The 19,912-nt window shown below is 43.4% G+C and overlaps 1 protein-coding gene across 12 annotated transcripts in view; it reads right to left on the bottom strand.

Annotated features, from left to right (window-relative positions):
* The window catches only part of LOC137439362 (uncharacterized), a 53,233-nt gene that overhangs the window by 6,365 nt on the left and 26,956 nt on the right, over window positions 1–19,912 (bottom strand). For 7 of the 12 annotated variants that reach the window (XR_013621345.1, XR_013621346.1, XM_068135141.2 and 4 more), the window contains exons 4-10: window positions 19,689–19,775; window positions 14,246–14,327; window positions 14,091–14,163; window positions 13,165–13,230; window positions 4,355–5,090; window positions 1,727–1,838; window positions 162–261 (exon numbers count right to left, since the gene is read on the bottom strand). Coding sequence is in view for 10 of the 12 variants with exons in the window: in XM_068135141.2 (XP_067991242.2) it covers window positions 162–261; window positions 1,727–1,838; window positions 4,355–5,090; window positions 13,165–13,230; window positions 14,091–14,163; window positions 14,246–14,327; window positions 19,689–19,775 (1,256 nt within the window). In the remaining 2 variants the exon portion in view is untranslated. The remainder of the gene's footprint in view (window positions 1–161; window positions 262–1,726; window positions 1,839–4,354; window positions 5,091–13,164; window positions 13,231–14,090; window positions 14,164–14,245; window positions 14,328–19,688; window positions 19,776–19,912) is intronic. The other 5 variants (XM_068135087.2, XM_078768145.1, XM_068135095.2 and 2 more) reach the window with 3 other exon arrangements.

Genomic DNA, 19,912 nt, shown 5'->3' with positions numbered 1-19,912 from the left:
GCTCATTTCATTATCCCTTTACATTTAACAGGAGTCTCCTGCATGTTGTACCCCCCCCCCCCCCCCATCCATTGCACCCCTTTTCAATTTTTGTTTCAATTAGACTGTTAAGTGCGGAGCAGTTCCATTTAATCAAGTGTGGATGTGGCAGTTTTTCTTACTGCAGCGGTTTTTCGCCTGTGTGGATGCGGAGATGAACGTTCAGGTTTCTCTTGTTTTTGAAACTTGTCCCACACGCTTCACAGATGAAATTCCTGGCATCTGTAAGCAAGGACCGCAACACCGCGCAACTCCATATCCGAAACATAGACAAATCCACAATTATTAACATCAAAAGTGCAGCCATATTGGTATTGGTCTCCGTAAAAGCGGAAGTCCAGAAGTTTGAAAATAACACTGGTTAATAATAATCTATCAATAAGGCCCAAGTATTTTTCGTCAAAAACTCTCTTCACAATGTAACAACCAGATTAGGTGAATTAGATGAAAATGGGACTTTTCCAAATCATTGACCCACATCCTGCAGGGTAGGTAGGCTCTCATTATGAACACTCAGCCAATTGGACAGCTCAAGGCAATCAGACTGTGTCGTACAACTCTGACCTTGCTAAGCTCTGCAAGGTCACCGATTTTCATTCGACAGACACCAACTTTCACAAGTGTGGAAAACACTGTCTTGGCAATAGGTAAAACTAGAAAGTAGAATTTGCCATGAATGCATCAAAGGACATAGCTCCGCCCATGTTAGATGTCAACCCACTGTTACGTTTGATCTTAATGGTCACACAAAAAAAAAAAATAGAGGTCCCTTCAGAGAAAGGGAGAGAGAGAAATAAAAGACACAAGTAGAAAAAAGACAACATCAGATGCCTCTAACTCTCGTTATCGTCTGCAAAATGATTTTCAAAGGGTAAATGACCTCTGATCTGTTCAATCAAAAATTTAATCAGTTCATCTTTGAATTGCAGTCGAAAATTGTATCAATTCTAGTTGGAATCTCGAGTGGTTCATAAGTTATTGCAGTAACATATATTTTCAATTAAAGGATGTTGACCTCAGGCCTTTGACTTTTTGAACCCAAAACAAGTGAATCCTCTTGGATTGCGCTGAGGTTCGGGCTTGGAATTTCTAGGAGGAAGTATAATTTGTATGCAATGAAAGTACATGTAATATGGGATCGAGTAAGATCGAGTAAGCTTCACCAGTGCGCGTGCGCGAATTTACGTCGTCGGCAGCGAGAAGGCGTTCCCCAACACGAACCAATCAGGAACTGCCACGCCCACTTATATGATCTCCGAATTCCTGTGACAGGAATTAGCGTTACACTGGCTGGAAGTCAATCGCTAAAGGCGCTTCCTCAGCGCCAATCACCAGTGCGCGTGCGCGAATTTACGTCACGTCGGCAGCGAGAAGGCGTTCCCCAACACGAACCAATCAGGAACTGCCACGCCCACTTATATGATCTCCGAATTCCTGTGACAGGAATTAGCGTTACACTGGCTGGAAGTCAATCGCTAAAGGCGCTTCCTCAGCGCCAATAAAATCAGTTCATTTTTGTATTACAGCCAATAGATATGCCAGGTTTGGTCCAAATTCCTTCAGCAGTTCACAAGTTATCAGGGAAATGAAAACTGATCACAGACGGGCACACAGCCGGAAGGACAGCTCGAAAATATGATGCCTTCGGTGGCAGAGGCATAAAAAAGGGATGGTTATGAATGCAAACCTGAGTGCACAATCTCATGTTGCCGAAGGTGCCGTGTAGCCCGGAAGAGCTTGCCGCAGCCAGGAAAGGGGCATAACAGAGCACGAGGTGTGGAGTGTCGGCGAAGATGATGCTAAAAATGTGTAAACACAACTTGAGCTTATTCTCAGAAACCTCAAACATTCACATAAATTGTGAAAACAATCGTGCAGAAAATGCATGACCCAATGTTTTTGTTAAAGGAGACATTGCAACATGAGATTGATTAACATTCATCAAAATACTCAATAATATGACAAATATGATTTTGCAATACACAAGCCTTCATCATGACTGATATAACAAAGAGCAATTCCTCATCACAACAAACACGTGTGACATCGTCTTTGGAAGTATACAGTTACGTACTTCATCTGCTGCTGCTTTCATCTATCTGGATCTACCCAACATTGGCTGCCATCCTTCCTCTTCATGGTTCCTTTCTAGCCACAATTTCAAAATCCATTTTATCTTTCTTTTTCATTCAACTACTGCTGTTCGCAACTTACAATTGAACCCCCATAAGCAATGATTTAAAATTAAAGAAAATGTTTGACATAGCTGGCTGGGGTTACACTTGTTATTTATAAGTGGTGAAGCCGCTTCAATATTTGGCTATGTCCTTCCTTCCATCCATCCATCAAAAATGAAAAAGAAGAACCTTTATAGCCTACAGTGTTTAATTCTAAAGGGTTCTAAAACGCAATTAAAATGGGTTCCAATGGGTAATTATAAAGGGTTCTAAAAGGGCAATTCTAAAGGGTTCTAAACTCTAAAGGGTCATTCTAAAGGGTAATTTTAAAGGTTATTTCTGGAGGGTTCTAAAGGGTAATTCTACAGTGTTCGCAAAGGTAATTCTAATGGGTTTTGTTTGTTTCTAGGCCTTGCCTACTTTCATAATAAAAATGCCAAACTGAACCGCTTCCCTCGGACACGGGTGCGATTTTTGACTTCCGTGTTGATAATAATTGTAGGTCCACCTTGTTGTATGTCATGGCATTTACACATATCTTTGATCGCTCCACCTACAGTTATACATCTGTTTTGTGTCCATTGCAAAAGTTTTAGGATCCTTTTTTTCCATAAACATAGATTCAATTCGTTGAGGGGAATTTCCCAAAGAGACTTGTAGCCACGAATTACTGTATCTGAGTGGAACTCTGTGGCATAATGGTTACAGCATCTGCACCATCGCTAAACAAACTGATGTGCATATGCATACCATCATGTGTTGTCTTTGTGCCAAGGATGAACAAACTCCGCCCATACAACTCCGATATATGGTTGCGGATGGACGGACGGACGGCCGAGACCAAATCCATAGGCCCCTGTTTCGGACCAAGTCAAATGGGGGCTTAATAAAACAAGTTACATTCTTCAACTACCGAAGCGACTGGTTCACTTCTGGTGTTGACTGTAAAAGTGATCACTTTTTGAACAAGAGCTGTCAGTGGTCAGTAATACAGTAGCGGAATTTAGTCATCCATAAAAAAAAACATGTAGGATTGGGCATGTGTAACATAAATAATATACTCTTCACTCCCCACCCTTTCCCCACTTTGTTATTTTTGCAAAACTTCTAATTTGCATTTTCCTTTTACATGTAGATGAGTTGAGTTTCTTCTTAGAGTGTATCAGCTTACTATTGTCTCAGTTTCGTGCTTAGTTTGTGCATTGTAGGGTTGTCACGTAACACCTCTTTAAATCCGGATGTCATAACGAAAGTCACATACGAGTTATTGCCATTAATGTTAAAGCTGGACTGAATGACCGATGTACATATATGTGTGGATCTCATAAAAAAGATTGATTATTAAGTTCATTACCTGACACCTCTGTTACTTATCATGTATTCAATGTTACACACAGCACAGTTAACAGGTCCATTATTTCCTGGCTTATTAATAGGTGCCAATAGATAAGCACCGACAACATACAGTGCGAACAGATGCAACGACTCGGAGTACAGATCCAGCAGTCCGCAAACCGTAAAGAAAAACTACAGGCATGCCTTACAAAACTTTACAGTCAAATGAGTCCTATGTTAAACATTGTTGGGTTTAAACCCAAGCGTGGCCAAACTGCTTTGCGTTTCCAACCTCTCATTATCAAAAGTTGTCTCGTTTCTGCAATCTTTAACCTCTGCAAGTTCCACATGATTAAGCATCCATCCCACATGGATTTCTTTCTTAATTATAACAATTCAATGTTATTAAAATCAACATCATGAACCGTTATACAGAGCGTCGGTTATGCTAAAGCAGTTTATTGGCCAGGGTTACAATTCTGGTTGGGTCGCCACTCTAACACAGGAAGCCAGGGAAGGAATTTGTTCAGGGTGTCGGCGATAGCTCTCCTAATCTTCGTGAAGGACACGGTGGGATCTTTAACGTTCACCAACAAATGCTGGCAGAAGGGACACTAGTTTAACTTCTATCCGTGGGACGGCACACACCTTGCCTATTGACGAATCACCCTGCCGGTGGATGATAGTTTATAACTGGGCCAAGATTCGAACCCAGAATAGACAGATCAGAAGTGAGTATGCGTACCCCTAGACTATCCTGCCAGCAATGTTATTCATGGGATAAAAAAAAAAAATCCATTCACCTCCAAGGCTTTGTCCCGTCGAAATGTCCTGTTGCAGCCATCGTAACCACATGACAACAAGACCTCTTCATTCTTCGTTTGAGCACAACTTTGATTGTTAGCTTTGTCACCAATGCTGTCGTCTTCACTCTTAACTTTCCTTTCCTTGTCAAGGCTTCCTGTCTCACCCCTCTCTTCACTTACTGCACCACAATGCTCTTCACTTCCTAACCCACCATGCTCTTTGTTCCCTTTTTCAATCTGATCTTCATTTTCTGCTCTACCCTTCTCTTCGCTCACTGCCCTGCTCTGCTCTTCACTTCCTGTCCTCCTCCACTCTTCGCTTCCTGTCCTGCCCTGCTCTTTGCTTCCGGTCCTGCCCTGCTCTTCGCTTCCTGTTCTGCTGCGATCTTCACTTCCTGTGTTGCTCTGATCTTCGCCTCCTGCCCTGCTCTGCTCTTCGCTTCCTTTCCTGACCCGACCATTGCTTCCTGCCTTACCCCTTTCTCCATTTCTTGTGACATATTTCTCCCTTAATTCACTTCTTTGGCACTCCTCTCCCTCATCCTGCCACCCTTTCATTTTACAACCATCACTTTTTGTTTGTCCTACTTCCATCTCCTCAACCTGCAATGTTTTAACCATTTCTACCTTCCTTCTGCCTATACTGTTTGTGAGCGTTTGCTCTTGGGTTTTACTTGAGACAACAGAGCCTGAATTGGACCTATCACAGTTGATGGAGTTTGGGATGTCATCTCTGGATGAAAGAGAAGGAGAAATAATAATTAGATGAATAAGCAAAATGGATAACAAAAATACATCATAAGTTTTGGCATTCTGAGGCAATAAATTATTAAGGGCCATCAAAACATTATGATCTCAAAAATGGCAGAATTTATACTCTCTTCAATGTCCTATATACTCCCTCCAACAGTCTAACCTTTAACATCCCAACCTCATTGCCCTTCTCCTCTACACCATCAACTACTTTAGTGGGGTTCCCAGACCATTTCAAGTTAATGCAAAAGTTTACTTTTCGGTATCTCCTTGAAGGTTGGGGTATATAGAAGAATTTTGGTCTGAGTGGATAATGATCAGCCCCCATGGGGGGCAATATGGGCATGGGGGAAACGTGACCCCCAGGCGGCTAGGTGAAATACTGAAACTGTTGCAACTTTTCAACTGATGATCCGACCTGAACATATGAGGTCTCTAAAGATTTTGGATGGAGTAGTAGCAACTTTTATATTAAAAGTATTTCAGCAATACTTGGATATGATCGAATACTGAAACTTTTTCTTTATTGTTAAATGGTAGAAGTGTTGGGTTGTGAAATATGTCCTGAACACCAGTGGTGAACAACTGCTTGAACAGTATTATGCAATCCAAAACCGGCTGGAAAATGGACCATATATTTGTTGGCTTTTCAGCAGCAGGGATTGGGAGACTTGTATGGATAGAAAGAACAATGAATGGAGCCAGATAGAGGCAAATCCTTGAAGAGAACCTGCCTCAGAATGCAAAAGACCTTTGACTGCGGTGAAGATTTATGTTCCAACAGGACAATGATTCCAAGCATACAGCCAAAGCAACACTGGAATGGCTTTAGAACAAGAACGTGAAAATCCTAGAGTGACCCAAGCCATAGCTCAGACTTTAATCCCATTGAGAATCTGTGGAAAGATTCGAAGATTGCTGTTCACCGACGCTCCCCATCCAACTTGACAGATCTTGAGCAAATCTGCGACGAAGAATGGGAGAAATTACCTAATCCATGTGCAAAGCTGAAACAGATACCCAAGAAGACTCAAAGCCGTAATCGCTGCCAAAGGCGCTTCTATGAAGTATTCGCTCAGGGGCCTGAATACTTATGTAAATTAGATATTTCTGTATTTCATTTTCAATAAATTTGTAAAAACGGCTAAAAACACGTTTTCACTTTGTCATTATGGGGTATTTTGTGTCGATCGGACACAAAAAATTTAAATTCAATCCATTTTAAATTGAGGATGTAACACAATAAAATGTGAAAAAGTCAAGGGGTGTGAATACTTACTGCATATAAGCTCTAGCCCTATCCTCGAAAGAATTTACCTCTGACCCGTTTCCTTGCACTTCCGAACTATCCATTTGCTCCGCCATGTCGTGCACATCCGCCATTACGTGTGACGAGCAGTCTTCCCGCGCGCGCTTAATTTATCAGAAAAAAAATGCTCTTTTAAATTTTGAAAACACGATGTTGCGTCTTCATACACCAATCGACTATAAAAAAAAAAACAATAAAATAAAAATAAACTTTGGACACCTTGTACTACGATCGATGAGAGAGAGAAAGAGAAAGAGAGAGAGAGACGATTATTTAATTTTGAGTCCCGAAAACCGAGTGCAATTTCCACTCCGAGTGTCGCACTCGTAACCCCGGGCACTGAGTGTCCACCGGGTCCGAATCCCACTCTAGACACCCAGTTGTGCCGACCCTGTAGTGAAGACCTCAGGGTGGTGGAAGACCAAAACAAGCTTTAACCCAGAGGCATATGAGCCGAAACGATGGCGATTCCTTTGTATGGCCCGTGCGGGAAACGGAGGTCCCGTGGCCTTACCTGAATGGACGGACGCGACGGAGGTTTATCGGAACCCACGAACACAGAAACGAACAAGACAGGCATGACAAAGGAATGCAATGAATACGGGGTTTATTAAAATAAGGCAAAATAACAGGGAAGGTGAGGTAAGCTAAATCCCTAAATGAGGGTCCCTCCACACCAGACTTGTAAAACAGACAGAAAAATAAAATGTGGTGTGGTGTGGTGAGTTGGCCGGTACTCAGCCTGGCGTCCTCGACCGGTCTTTGAACCACCGCACGGGAACTGCACAAGATGAAGCGCAGTTGTGGCCGTAGCAGCCACCGACCCGCGGGGCGGCGGCCAAATTCCTTCCTCCTCCGATCGTCACAATCCACCGGGCCCCCACCACTCGCTTCGCTAGCGCGCACCGCTGCAAGCGCAGCCGCCTCCGTCGAGGGCACAGGGAGAGAGATACCAATGCGACCGCTCGCCAACACTACCGGGAGAGACGAAGCAGGCAATCGAGACCAGGCACAAAGAAAGCGAGAATGTGCATGACCGTCTCCCACGAAGCCAGGGCAGAGAGAAGAGAGAACCGAGACAGAATGCGACTCTTCGCTAACGCAACCGGGGCCAAGACAGCGAGAAAATGGCGGCCCCTTTTATTTTCCTCTCTTGCATCTCGATGACATCACACTTTTGACCTTTGGCGATGATGTAATCGCCCAGCTCCGTCGAATAGTCCCAACCAAACGTCCTTCGGGGCTTGGCCTCACAGCCATTCTTGATGCTCAATGATAAAGCTCGGAGGTGGCCTGTCAATTCCGGTCCTCCGAGTCGGAGCCTAGCCGTCCTTCGGGAATGTTCAGCTGGGCGGGGTTCCTTTGCCGATCGTAATGTCCGGGTTTTGCGAGCCCTGTTGTGGGTGAATGCAGTCCATTTACAGTGCGATTGCTGAAGTTATTGTGGTAGCCCTTGGTGATGCAATAACAACGAAGGGGAAAAAAAATCACAGGGCAATTACACACTGGGGTTTATCCTTAAGCCATACCTAATTGGCATAGATCCACCCCTCGTATGGAGACACATATACGATCTCACCCGAACAGTCGGCCTAACTTAATTTACATCGAGGTGGGTTCTTCTTCTTCTTCTTCGCAACATTCGGAGCATTCTAAACCTACACGATTCTATCTCGACTAAGGTATTTCATCCCTACCACAAAAACATAACAATATATATGTATGTGTATATATATATATATATATATAATATACATATATATATTTAAAAAAATATAATATATATATATATATATATATATATATATATATATATATATATATATATATATATATATATATATATATATATATATATATATATATATATCTCCATATATAAAGGAGGAGTGTGTCTGTCTGTCTTGATGTCCGCTTATAACTCAAGAACTACACATCGGAGAAAAGTTTTAGACACAGATTCGGAATCAGCATAAAATCCCGGTGGTTATAGGCGACTTTTTATTTTAATATCAATGGTTTAAAAAACCGCGCCAGCTGCAATTCCGTGGTGTAGTTTGTGGCGGCGCTATTGCCCCTTTCCGATCCCATGATGCATTGCGGTTCCGATTCGCGATGAGGTCTATGCGCTATCACCGACACCTTTCCACCTTTTAATCAGATTTACCTTATCGTCCATCGTAACCACATTACGCTTGGAAACACTAGCATTATCCTTCTTCGGACCCATGGCTAACACAGACAGAGTAAAGGAATACTGTACGTCGCCTCTGTTGTGAATGCGAAGCAGCGGTTGCGCGTACGTACAGTATACTGTACGTACATATTTATATATTTTTAATGTGCTTTTTATTGTATTTTAAATTGTTTTTTAGCTTCTTTTATTGTTAATTTATGTACTATTTTATTTATTTTAAATATATTTTTAAGGAAAACAAATGTTTTCACGTCCGTAGGAGTGACGTAAAGTCGCACATAATGACAAAATGCGCGCCATTTTTTCGTGCCAAGAACGAATAAACGGTTTTTTTTTTAGTTGAGATTTTATTCGAATTCAAATTTCATTAAATTCCAACTGTTGGAAACAATAATTATTTCAACTGTTGGAAATATTTTTTTGGTTAACCAACGATGGTCGATTTAATCTCGACCTTCCCAAAATGCGGAAGAGTGCGGCGCTGCAGGAGCGCAGGTGAAACCCAGGAAATGCACGTTGGTGTTCACAGTGGAAATGCCCATGGACGGCATCGTGGTTAACGGCATCGTGGTTAACGGCATCGTGGTTAATGGCATCGTGGTTAACGGCATCGTGGTTAACGGCATCGTGGTTAACGGCATTGCTACGAATTCCTTCTGGGAATCTGACCCAAGCCACAATCTCCCAAACCCATATCCGTGCAAGTCCTTCTCTCCCAGACACGGTAATGACCAACGTACCCTCCGACCTCCCCTCATCCTGCTTCCAGGCCCTGGGCTCCTCTGGCTTTGGCGATTGTGAGAGTCCAAAGCTTTTTAACTCCAGTCAGAGCTGACTCGGTGCTGCAAAGTCTGCCATTTAAATCGTTGTGGGACGGGTCGGGTGTTGTGGGACGGGTCGGGTGTTGTGGGACGGGTCGGGTGTTGTGGGACGGGTCGGGTGTTGTGGGACGGGTCGGGTGTTGTGGGACGGGTCGGGTGTTGTGGGACGGGTCGGGTGTTGTGGGACGGGTCGGGTGTTGTGGGACGGGTCGGGTGTTGTGGGACGGGTCGGGTGTTGTGGGACGGGTCGGGTGTTGTGGGACGGGTCGGGTGTTGTGGGACGGGTCGGGTGTTGTGGGACGGGTCGGATGTTGTGGGACGGGCCGGGTGTTGTGGGACTGGTCGGGTGTTGTGGGACGGGTCGGGTGTTGTGGGACGGGTCGGATGTTGTGGTACTGGTCGGGTGTTGTGGGACGGGTCGGGTATTGTGGGACGGGTCGGGTACTGTGGGACGGGTCGGGTACGTGGGACGGGTCGGGTACGTGGGACGGGTCGGGTGTCGTGGGACGGGTCGGGTGTCGTGGGACGGGTCGGGTGTCGTGGGACGGGTCTGGTGTCGTGGGACGGGTCGGGTGTCGTGGGACGGGTCGGGTGTCGTGGGACGGGTCGGGTGTCGTGGGACTGGTCGGGTGTCGTGGGACTGGTCGGGTGTCGTGGGACTGGTCGGGTGTCGTGGGACTGGTCGGGTATTGTGGGACGGGTCGGGTACTGTGGGACGGGTCGGGTACTGTGGGACGGGACGGGTACTGTGGGACGGGTCGGGTACTGTGGGACGGGTCGGGTACTGTGGGACGGCTCGGGTACTGTGGGACAGGTCGGGTATTGTGGGACGGGTGATGCTGAAGCGATCGTCAGAACGATGTTGTATCGAGACCAGAATCCCGCTCGGTTGACAGTCACACTGCCAAAGATAGGCAAAAGTGTCCTCAAGAGGCGGCTGGGAAATCACACCTTCGGGTATGGATGTTCAACGGCTCCCAATCGACGAACCGCAAATTCCCACTCAAAATCCACGTTACACACACACACACCAGATTAACGTCTGGATGGTTGTGAAAATGATTGAAGCGAGGTAAAGAACCTGGAGCGATGCGAAATCAGGCGCGAGACAAAACGGCCAACGGTCCGTTCTCGAGACGTAAAGGCACTCTAATGATTCTCTTCGGAATCAACCGCAAAACCTGTCACGCAGGTTTATCTGTCACAGCGATAACAACTCTGTCGCAGGAATCCCTTTCCCAGGAAACCCCAAAGTTAACCAGAAATGTTGTATACCAAGAGGTTTTGAGAAATTGAAAATTGAAAAAACGTCATGTAGGCAATGTACTGTGATATTGCTCTAAAATATACATGTTCTTTTCATCATATATTTGTCTTATTCTTATTCAACCCGGGCGAAGCCGGGTACCTCAGCTAGTATATATATATATATATATATATAGTTACGTTTGTGGGGGTAGATGATGGAACACCATAGTACAGATAGGATTGTATAGGTATAGCATGGACCGTGGATGAGTAGGAGACATCTCGATGTATTTAAGTTGGGAAACTGGAGCTTAAGATTGTTATGTGTCTTCACACAGGGAGGGGGGGGGGGGGGGGGTAAAGCTGTGTTAACTAAATAAGGATTAAGGTTAGTTTTCCCCGGTACATGATTGCCTCCTGTGGCTTTTCCCTATGTTTTTACAACTACGAGGCCGGCCATAAAAACCTCCGTTTAACCAACAACCACTGGAACCGCCGACAATGCCTGGACATTTCCGATCGGCAAGTAAGCCACACCTTAATCATGCCAAGCTAAGCGGCAGGCCACACCCCAAAGTTTGTCATTGGTCGAGCACGACCATGGGTTGATTCGATGGGGCTCGGAGATTGGCCAATGTGACGTCAGAGCGAGAAATTTCTGGGGGAAAAGAACCGTTGAAAGAAGAATCGCTCTCTTGGATTTTTGTGCTGGAGGAGAAGGCTTGCCCATTTTGTGCGGACTGTGAGGAGAGGGTTTCTGCTGCGGCGATTGAAAAGGAGTGTCGATTTATTATTTGGCTCGCAAGGAAACTGAAAGCCACGTGTGCTTCCCCTGACGGTAGAGGAGAAAGGAGGCCATCTCGTCTGCTTGCCTCACCACCCTTGGTGCCTTCGGCGCCATCTTGGATGCTCTGGCACAAGAGAACTTCGCCATTGCCCCATTCTCCACGAAGAGGGCCAGTTGAAGCCAAAGCTGAGTGGCGGCTGGCTAAAGGGATTTTATTTTATTGTATCATTCCCCTGTTGTGTGTTGTGAATCTGTGTGGAGAATCCTCACGTTAGGAAATTTAGTTTACCTTGACATTTATTTCGTCTAGCTTTATTTTGTTATTAAATTAAAATAATTATTGTTGAATTTTACTTGTCTTGTTTGCATGGTGTTGGGTTCGGGAATAAACCTGTGTGCTTCCATTCAGGTAAGGGCTTTGGTTCCTTCACTCGCAAGTGACTACCAATTTCACCAACTTTCACCAACTTCACCAACTGCCGATTTCGGCTACCCGCCTCGGAATTAAAGACCGTTCTGGCTATTCGTTCAAGGCTGGTGTTCAGCAGCATACGGACACGACAATATATGAGTGAGTGCATTGCTCGTGCGTATATGTGTACGTGTGTGTGTGTGCGCGTGCATGCACGTTGCTGTTGGTAGCTGCCATCTCCACACGTAGATAGGTTTCAGGAGATAGAAAGGAGACCTACCAGGTCTCATGTTTCATGGACAAAGTTGTGAAGTTTTCTTGTTGTCAAAGTTTTTTTCCGAGGGCTCTTTTCACGATCGTCACCAATCCCCGGACAGCTTTCAACTGCAGTTTGTTTGCAGTAATATTCCCAGGGATTGTTTTTAAGATCTCCATGAGGATCTACTTTACATTCCTGTTGCTTCAATTATCACTGATACAATTTAGGTGCTCTTCAGCTTCCAGGTTCTTTTGACTTCATTCTTGAGATCCTGAAGTGTGTGTGTGTGTGTGTGTGTGTGTGTGTGTGTGTGTGTGTGTGTGTGTGTGTGTGTGTGTGTTTCTCCATAATTCACATGTTCATAGAGTAGTTAAATTTGTTTCATCTATGTACAGTCATTGCTTTGTTTGCAATTTTCTTTATAAGTACAAATTTATAAGTTTCCTTATAAATTAGGATTTATAAATATGGCGAGAATGCAGGCCGGCTGACGAGCCAGAGTGCGAATGTTCTGACAGCAGATGTGCATCCTCCCTTCCTCCGCCCCTCACTCTTCACATCCAACCCCCCCCCCCTCCCCACTCCCTACACACCATCCCTCCAACCATCCGTCCACACCTAGCTAAAGTGGAGTGATACAGCAGAGCTTCAGATCGTTCAAGCAATGTTTTTCACCGTTTAAATGAATGTCTTCATTCAATAAGTGAATCATCTAAGAGTTAATGTTTTTGCAAAATTCGCCTGTGGCCATTGGTATATGTTTATTTACTTTTGCTTTAGGAACCGTTTCATGTTCATTTAAAAAAAATATTTGTGTTGATTTCAAGTTAAGCTTGGTTCCTGATGGTCAATAAAAGTTTTATTGTTGCTGAATCAAAGCAAACATCCTCACAGCTTTCATTTGGACAAGGGGTTAAAAAGGGAAAAATTAAATGGGTTGAAACAGGTTTAAAGATTCAAATTGCTCAGCAAATACTTTAATCTTTAAACCACGATATAGGTGAGATATGTGACGTCTCACCTCTGTTGTCGTGAGCGATCACAGTTTCTCTTTCGTGTAACAGTCACGGATATACCCTGCTTTATTCTGCATCAATGAATGGGAAGTGGTAATTGGAGAACAAGAGTTAGGTGAAAGTTTCAATAAATTACAGTCAAAGTACTTGAGAAAGCAAACACTTCAGTCTTACAAATGAAAGTACCAAAATGATCAACAAGGAATGAGCAGCCTGTAAGGAGCATCACTGGGGCGTACACGAGTATTGTATCAAGTCGGTTAAGGGTGAGACAAATGTGGATTACAACTTGTGCTGTTGCAAAAAATTGAATGCAAATTATTTCACAATGCATATGCCTTTCAAGTTGCACAAGCAGAAATGGTTTGAAAGGACTTTGAGCTGTCTAGCTTGGGTTCGATTATCGAGACAACGATAAAATGGCGGATTGGAGCTTCGGGGCGATCGTAGAGTAATGGGCATTAAGCTGAGTGTCCCGTCTCCCAACATTAGTTGGTGGATGTAAGATATCAATATCACTATTTCACAAAGATTAGGCGAGTCATCGCCAGTTCCCAAATCAATTATAGTCGAACACCAGGTAGGCCAGCCATTTTGTGAACGACTTGTGCCAACTTCCCACATCGTCAACCACGCAAGGTGGGATTAATTGGGGTTGTTGAAAGTAGTAGTACTGGAGTAGGTTACATAACCAAATAATCAAATATAGATGCTACATCCCTTTTTTATGGCTTAATGTAAGTGAAGTTTTATGTAAGTGAATTACTGATGTAATTCAGTAGACGCTACAGAAACACAGGACAGGTCTTATCCGCGCTCACCAAAAACCTCACAGCAAAGAATACACATGGCACCTCTTGCCGATAGCGAGACACACCATTAAATGATTATTAAACAACGTTCACTGCATCTCCCCTCTTTCACATCTCACCTTTTCTCATTTTCTCCATCTTTCTGCACTTGCCCCCCTAGCACATACAAACGAAAACAAGCCACATAAGTGACTGACACCAAACGCTTTTCAAATTGTAGCTTTGAGAATAACTGAATAAAACAATGAGTGGTGAGGGACCAAAACCTTCCCACCTGATTGTCTCGTCGAAGATACATGCACCAAGCCAACTGGCTGCGTTTCCTTGGAGGGGTCTCGTGATGACGTTGCCTCTTCCTGGTGCAACCAAAAACCAAATAAACACTCTGTGCAGTGTGTGCTGCATTAATAAGCAGTTCATTAAACAGCAGTGGTAGGAGGCATAGAAGGCGAAGAAAATACAGTACAGTAAACCCTTAAACATTGCGGGAGTTGCGTTCCTGAAAAGTACCGCAATATCTAAAACAGCGAAAGTTAAAACCAAGTGCCTATGGGAAAAAGGTGTTAGGTTCCTGGCCTTAGAGAAAATAGAGGAAGGTGTGCTGCAGCCAAAAATAAACATCTCGCAATTGGAACTACAAAGAGCAATCAGATTGCAGACCCTCGCCAGGATGTGTTTTCAGTGTTTTTTTAAGGCTTTTGTGTTTAAAGAAATATGGTGGCCGAACCACGTGACCGATGACATCTTTTTTTTTTTCTCCACCAATTTATCCCTCGATGATGCTCAATAAATTTCATCTTGATCGGATGAAGTTTTGTACTTGTCGAATTATGACGTCATAATGGAGGCACCTATGACATCATTAACACATGTTATTCCACATGGAGAGTTCTTTACAATGAGCCATGTCTCAATTTTTTCTATGCAGCACTTTCAGAGATATAGAGGTGCAATTTTTGGGGGGGTTTCCAAGATGGCGCCCATACCACGTGACCGATGACGTCATAATTATCATAAAAAAATTATACAGGTGGAGTTTCACCGATGGTGAAAATTTCCTGTCAATCTGACCAACGGTTGCAGAGAAAATCATATTTATTCTGTGCGAACAAATAAACAAACAAACAAGAAGACATCATGCAGAGCACGATACTTGCAAAACCGACCCACCACCACCCCCACCCCCCGCCCCCCCCCCCCACCCCCCAAAAACGTTGCTATTGAACCATCAAATTGTCCATTTCATCAAGATTAAAATTGACTATCTTGATCAAAACTCGGATTAACAGGATGAAAAGTGAGGCTTTTTCAGATTAAAATTGATGATTTTAGATGTTTCACCTCGAGTTGACCTTTGACCTCAAAAATAGTTAGTTTCCCAATTCAGTGAGGCACTATGCTGCGGCGATGAGGCACTACGTGGCTGTTAAATTTTCAAGTCAATCGGATGAAAATTTATGATTTTGGAAGTTTGACCTCGAGTTGACCTTTGACCTTTTGACCTCAAAACTATTTGGTTTCCCAATTCAGTGAGACACCATGCACCATGCAAATGCTGTTAAATTTTCAAGTCAATCGGATGAATATTGATTTTTCAGATGAAAATTGATGATTTTGGAAGTTTGACCTGGAATTGACCTTTGACCTTTTGACCTCAAAAATAGTTGGTTTCCCAATTCAATGAGGCACAATGCAAATGCTGTTAAATTATCAAGTCAATCGGATTAAAAATGGCGATTTTAGAAATTTGACCTCCAGATGACCTTTGATCTCAAAATCAATAGGCTTCTCAATTGTGATGACCTCTACAACTTGGTGAAGTTTCGTGAAGATCGGTTGAAAATTGTGACCTGTATGCGACGGACATACAGACAAACAAACAGACAGAGACAGAATAACGCACAAGACCAACCAATATAATTGAAAAATCTTCGATTTTGCAAGTAACAAACATACAGACAGACAAACAAACAGACAAATGAAAAATCACTCATAGACCGACACTTGGCAAAAGAGAACAAAGTAGAATGGCACTCAGTAGAGCATCCTTTTGACCTTAAAACAATTGGTGGTTGAACTCTGTGACCTGATATGCAAATCGTCTTCAAATTTTAAGTTAATCGGCTGAAAATTGACAATTTTAGAAATTTGGTGTATGTTGACCTTTTGGCCTATTTTGACCTCAAAAATAGTTGGTGGTTGGTTTCAGGAAGCTGATATGCAAATCCTATTCAGATTTCAAGTCAATCGGATGAAAATTGAGGATTTTAGAAATGTGAAAAAAGTGGTTGACCTTTGGTCTATGTTGACCTTGTGACCCATGTTGATCTCAAAAATAGTTTTTGGTTGAATTCAGTTAGCTGATATGAAATTCCTATTCAAATTTAAAGTCAATTGGATGAAAAGTGAGGATTTTAGAAATTTGAAAAAAAAGTGGTTGACCTTTGGCCTATGTTGACCTTTGACTTAAAAAAAATATAGGATTTTGTCGGACCACAAACTATTATTTGGTGAAGTTTCGTGAAGATCGGTTTAAAATTGTGACCTGTAGGCAAGTATAAGTGAGCGGACAGAAACAAACACACAAACACAAATGAAAAATCATTCATCATGCGACACTTGGCAAAAGAGAACAAAGTAGAATGGCACTCGGTAGAGCAGCCTTTGGACCCCAAAAATAATTGGTGGTTGAACTCTGTGACCTGATATGCAAATCGTCTTCAAAATTTAAGTTAATTGGATGAAAATTGACAATTTTAGAAATTTGGCCTATGTTGACCTTTTGACGTATGTTGACCTCAAAAATAGTTAGTGGTTGGTTTCAGTAAGCTGATATGAAAATCCTACTCAGATTTCAAGTCAATCGGATGAAAATTGAGGATTTTAGAAGTTTGAAAGAAGTGGTTGCACCTTAGGCCTATGTTGACCTTTTGGCCTATGTTGATCTCAAAATAGTTGGTGGTTGAATTCAGTTCGCCGATATGAAAATCCCATTCAAATTTCAAGTCATTCGGATGAAAATTGAGGATTTTAGAAATTTGAAGAAAGTGGTTGACCATGTGGCCTATGTTGACCACATGGTGTCAGAAAGTGGCCTATGTTAACCCTTTTACCTTTTGACCTCAAAAATATATAGGATTTTGTTGGACCATGAACTCTACCATTTGGTGAAGTTTCATGAAGATTGGTTTAAAATTTTGACCTGTAGGCAAGTATAAGTGAGCGAACAGACAAACATACAAACACACAAACACACAAACACACAAACTGGAGGAATCAACATACTTGTCAATTTTTTTTTTTTTTTTTGCCAATTAACAAACGGACTCAAATGCAATACCCTTTCCTCGGGCAAGGGTAATAAATATGAAAAATAAATATATATCTGTTTTACGATGAAGTCACCTGCTGTGCTGAAGCAGATAAAATGCAGCACCTCCCTTCTGTAATGTGTCTAAAGCCCCCATCATTGATCCCCTATTAATCTCTTAAATTGTTTCCCTTTGCAATCCGTCAATGTATCTCTTTTATAAACTGTTCTGCAGCTCCGCAAACCACCAAATCCCAAAGGAAAGCGATTTTTTTTTCGCACAAGATAATCACTTTCTCTGCCTTTTTGCACTAGATTCAGTAATTCCGTGACAGAGGGGAGCAGTATTGAAGGTGTGGGAAGGATATTTCAAAAAGCTGTTGAACCGGGAAGGAAGCAACGGCGAGTTGGACGTACCGAGCTATATGGAGTGGAATGTGGAATTGGTGGAGATCACGGATGGATCACGTGTGGATGGAAGATGGGAGGATAAGGAAGAGGATGTGTGGATGGCATTGAGGAAGATGAAAAAGGGAAGGGCTCCAGGCATTGATGAGGTGTGTACTGAGATAATAATTGCTGTAGGAGAAGTCGGGGTCAGGTGGATGAAGAGGTTGTTGAATGTATGCATGAGAAATGGGTCAATTTTGGAGGAGTGGAAGACAGGGTTAATTGTGCTGATATGGAAAGGGAAGGGTGATGTTCAATATCTGGGGAAGTACAGGGTCATTACACTCCTTAGTCATGTCATGAAGGTGCTGGAGGGAGTTATGGATGGGAGGATAAGGAAGAGTGTGGAGAAGGAGATCGGATAAGAGCAGCAGGGGTTCAGAAAAGGTAGGGGAGCGACCGATGGGATGTTTGTGCTGAGATAGTTGGTGGAGAAGAGGTTGGAGGTGCAAGATGAAATGGCATTGGGATTTGTGGATCTGGAGAAGGCCTATGATACTAGCCCGAGAGAGATGGTGATGGCGACACCGAGATGGATTGAAGTGCTGGAGGTAGAAGTTAGGTTGGTGAAAGGGATGCACAAGGGAACAAAGGGAAGAGTGTTGCTTGGTCCTGGGATTTCGGAGGAGTTCAATGTGAACATCGGTTTGAGGCAAAGAAGCGCCCTCAGCTCAATTCTGTTATCATGGTGATGGAGATGGTAAGCAGGAAGGTAAACGTGAAAGATATTCTGGGAAGGATATTGTATGCGGATGATCTGGTTGTTGTGGTGGAGAGTGGGCGGGAGATGTAGGAAGTACTGTGGGAGTGGAAGCAGGAGTTTGAGAAACATGGGCTGAAAATGAGCATGGAGAGGTGATGTGGGTTGGGCAGCAGAGAAAATAAATGAATATCAGGTTAGAGGGGAAGGAGATCAGACAAGGAAATAGGTTTGAGTATCTGGGTGTAAAAGTGACCGGGGATGGTAAATCAGAGGCAGAGATATGGAGGAGGATTCAGATGGGTGTGGATGTGTGGAGGAGGGTGGAGGGTGTACTGGCAGACAGGAAGATTTCAAAGAGATTGAAAGGAAAGGTTCTGATGTCGTGCATAACACCAGCCTGCCTTTACGGTCTGGAGATGGTGGCATTGATGGAGAGAAAACAAACAAACAGAGGCTGCAGGTTTTCGAGAACAGTTGGGTCAGGAGGACTGCGGGAGTGAGGAGGGTGGATAGAAGGAGAATGGATGAACAGAGAGGAAATTGGTGTGCAGATGATCTTTACGGGGAGATTGGCAAAATGCAGGCTTTGATGGGCTGGACATTTGGTGCGGATGGGGGAAGAGAGAATGGAAAAGAGAGCGGATAGGTTGATAGCGGATAGGATAGGAGCGGATAGGATAGGAGCGGATACAGGGTAGGAGGTAAAGGGGAAGACCACGGTTGAGATGGGACGATTGTGTGAAAAGGGGTATCTATAAGGTGGGAGTGGTTGGACAGTGGAGAGAGTTGGCTGAGGACAGAGGGGAGTGGAGGTGTATTGTGGTCAAGGCAGGGCAGAAGCTTGGTGCCAATGGATCTCACCCCTTATAAAGAGAAGAGGAGGAGAACAATTCACTTTTGTCCATCACTTGACGCTTGGGTGCCAATATTAACGGTGCGTGAGAAACACTTTGGGGAGCACTTGCACCAACACTTACACAGTTATTTTGCCTCACTTTTATGGATATACGGCAACGTAGATTCATTTTTTTGTTTATGGTGTGCGTGAAACTAGGAAAGGCATTTGGTGCGACATAACACCCATGTGGATGCAAAAAATGATTCACAACTCTGCTCAAAACCCACGAATGGTCAAAATTAAGCCTCACAATAATTAAATAGGTATCCAGAGAAGTTGCCCGCGAATGATCGAAACCGCTATAGCTAAACCCACGATATATAAGGGTTTACTGTGTATTTCAATTCTGGGAATACCGTGGATATGCAGAAACTTCCATGAAGTGGTATGGCGAGATGATGGCTGTGGCCAGATTCACAATTCCACACTGCTATGCTTTTTTTCTGCCCATTAAAAAGGGTGAACAGTGATGAGAAACACAAATAATAAAAATAAATAACAGATCACAAAGTGTTTTTTTTCCAATGCTGTGCTGTATTCTGTGATGGGGGAATTGGTAAAGAGGAAAAGGAATGAGCAA

This window comes from Myxine glutinosa, chromosome 1 (genome assembly GCF_964187855.1).
Source record: "Myxine glutinosa chromosome 1, kmMyxGlut1.1, whole genome shotgun sequence".
Lineage (NCBI taxonomy): Eukaryota > Metazoa > Chordata > Myxini > Myxiniformes > Myxinidae > Myxine > Myxine glutinosa.
The sequence above is the reverse complement of the archived record's forward strand: the minus strand, read 5'-3'. Positions and strand labels throughout refer to the sequence as shown.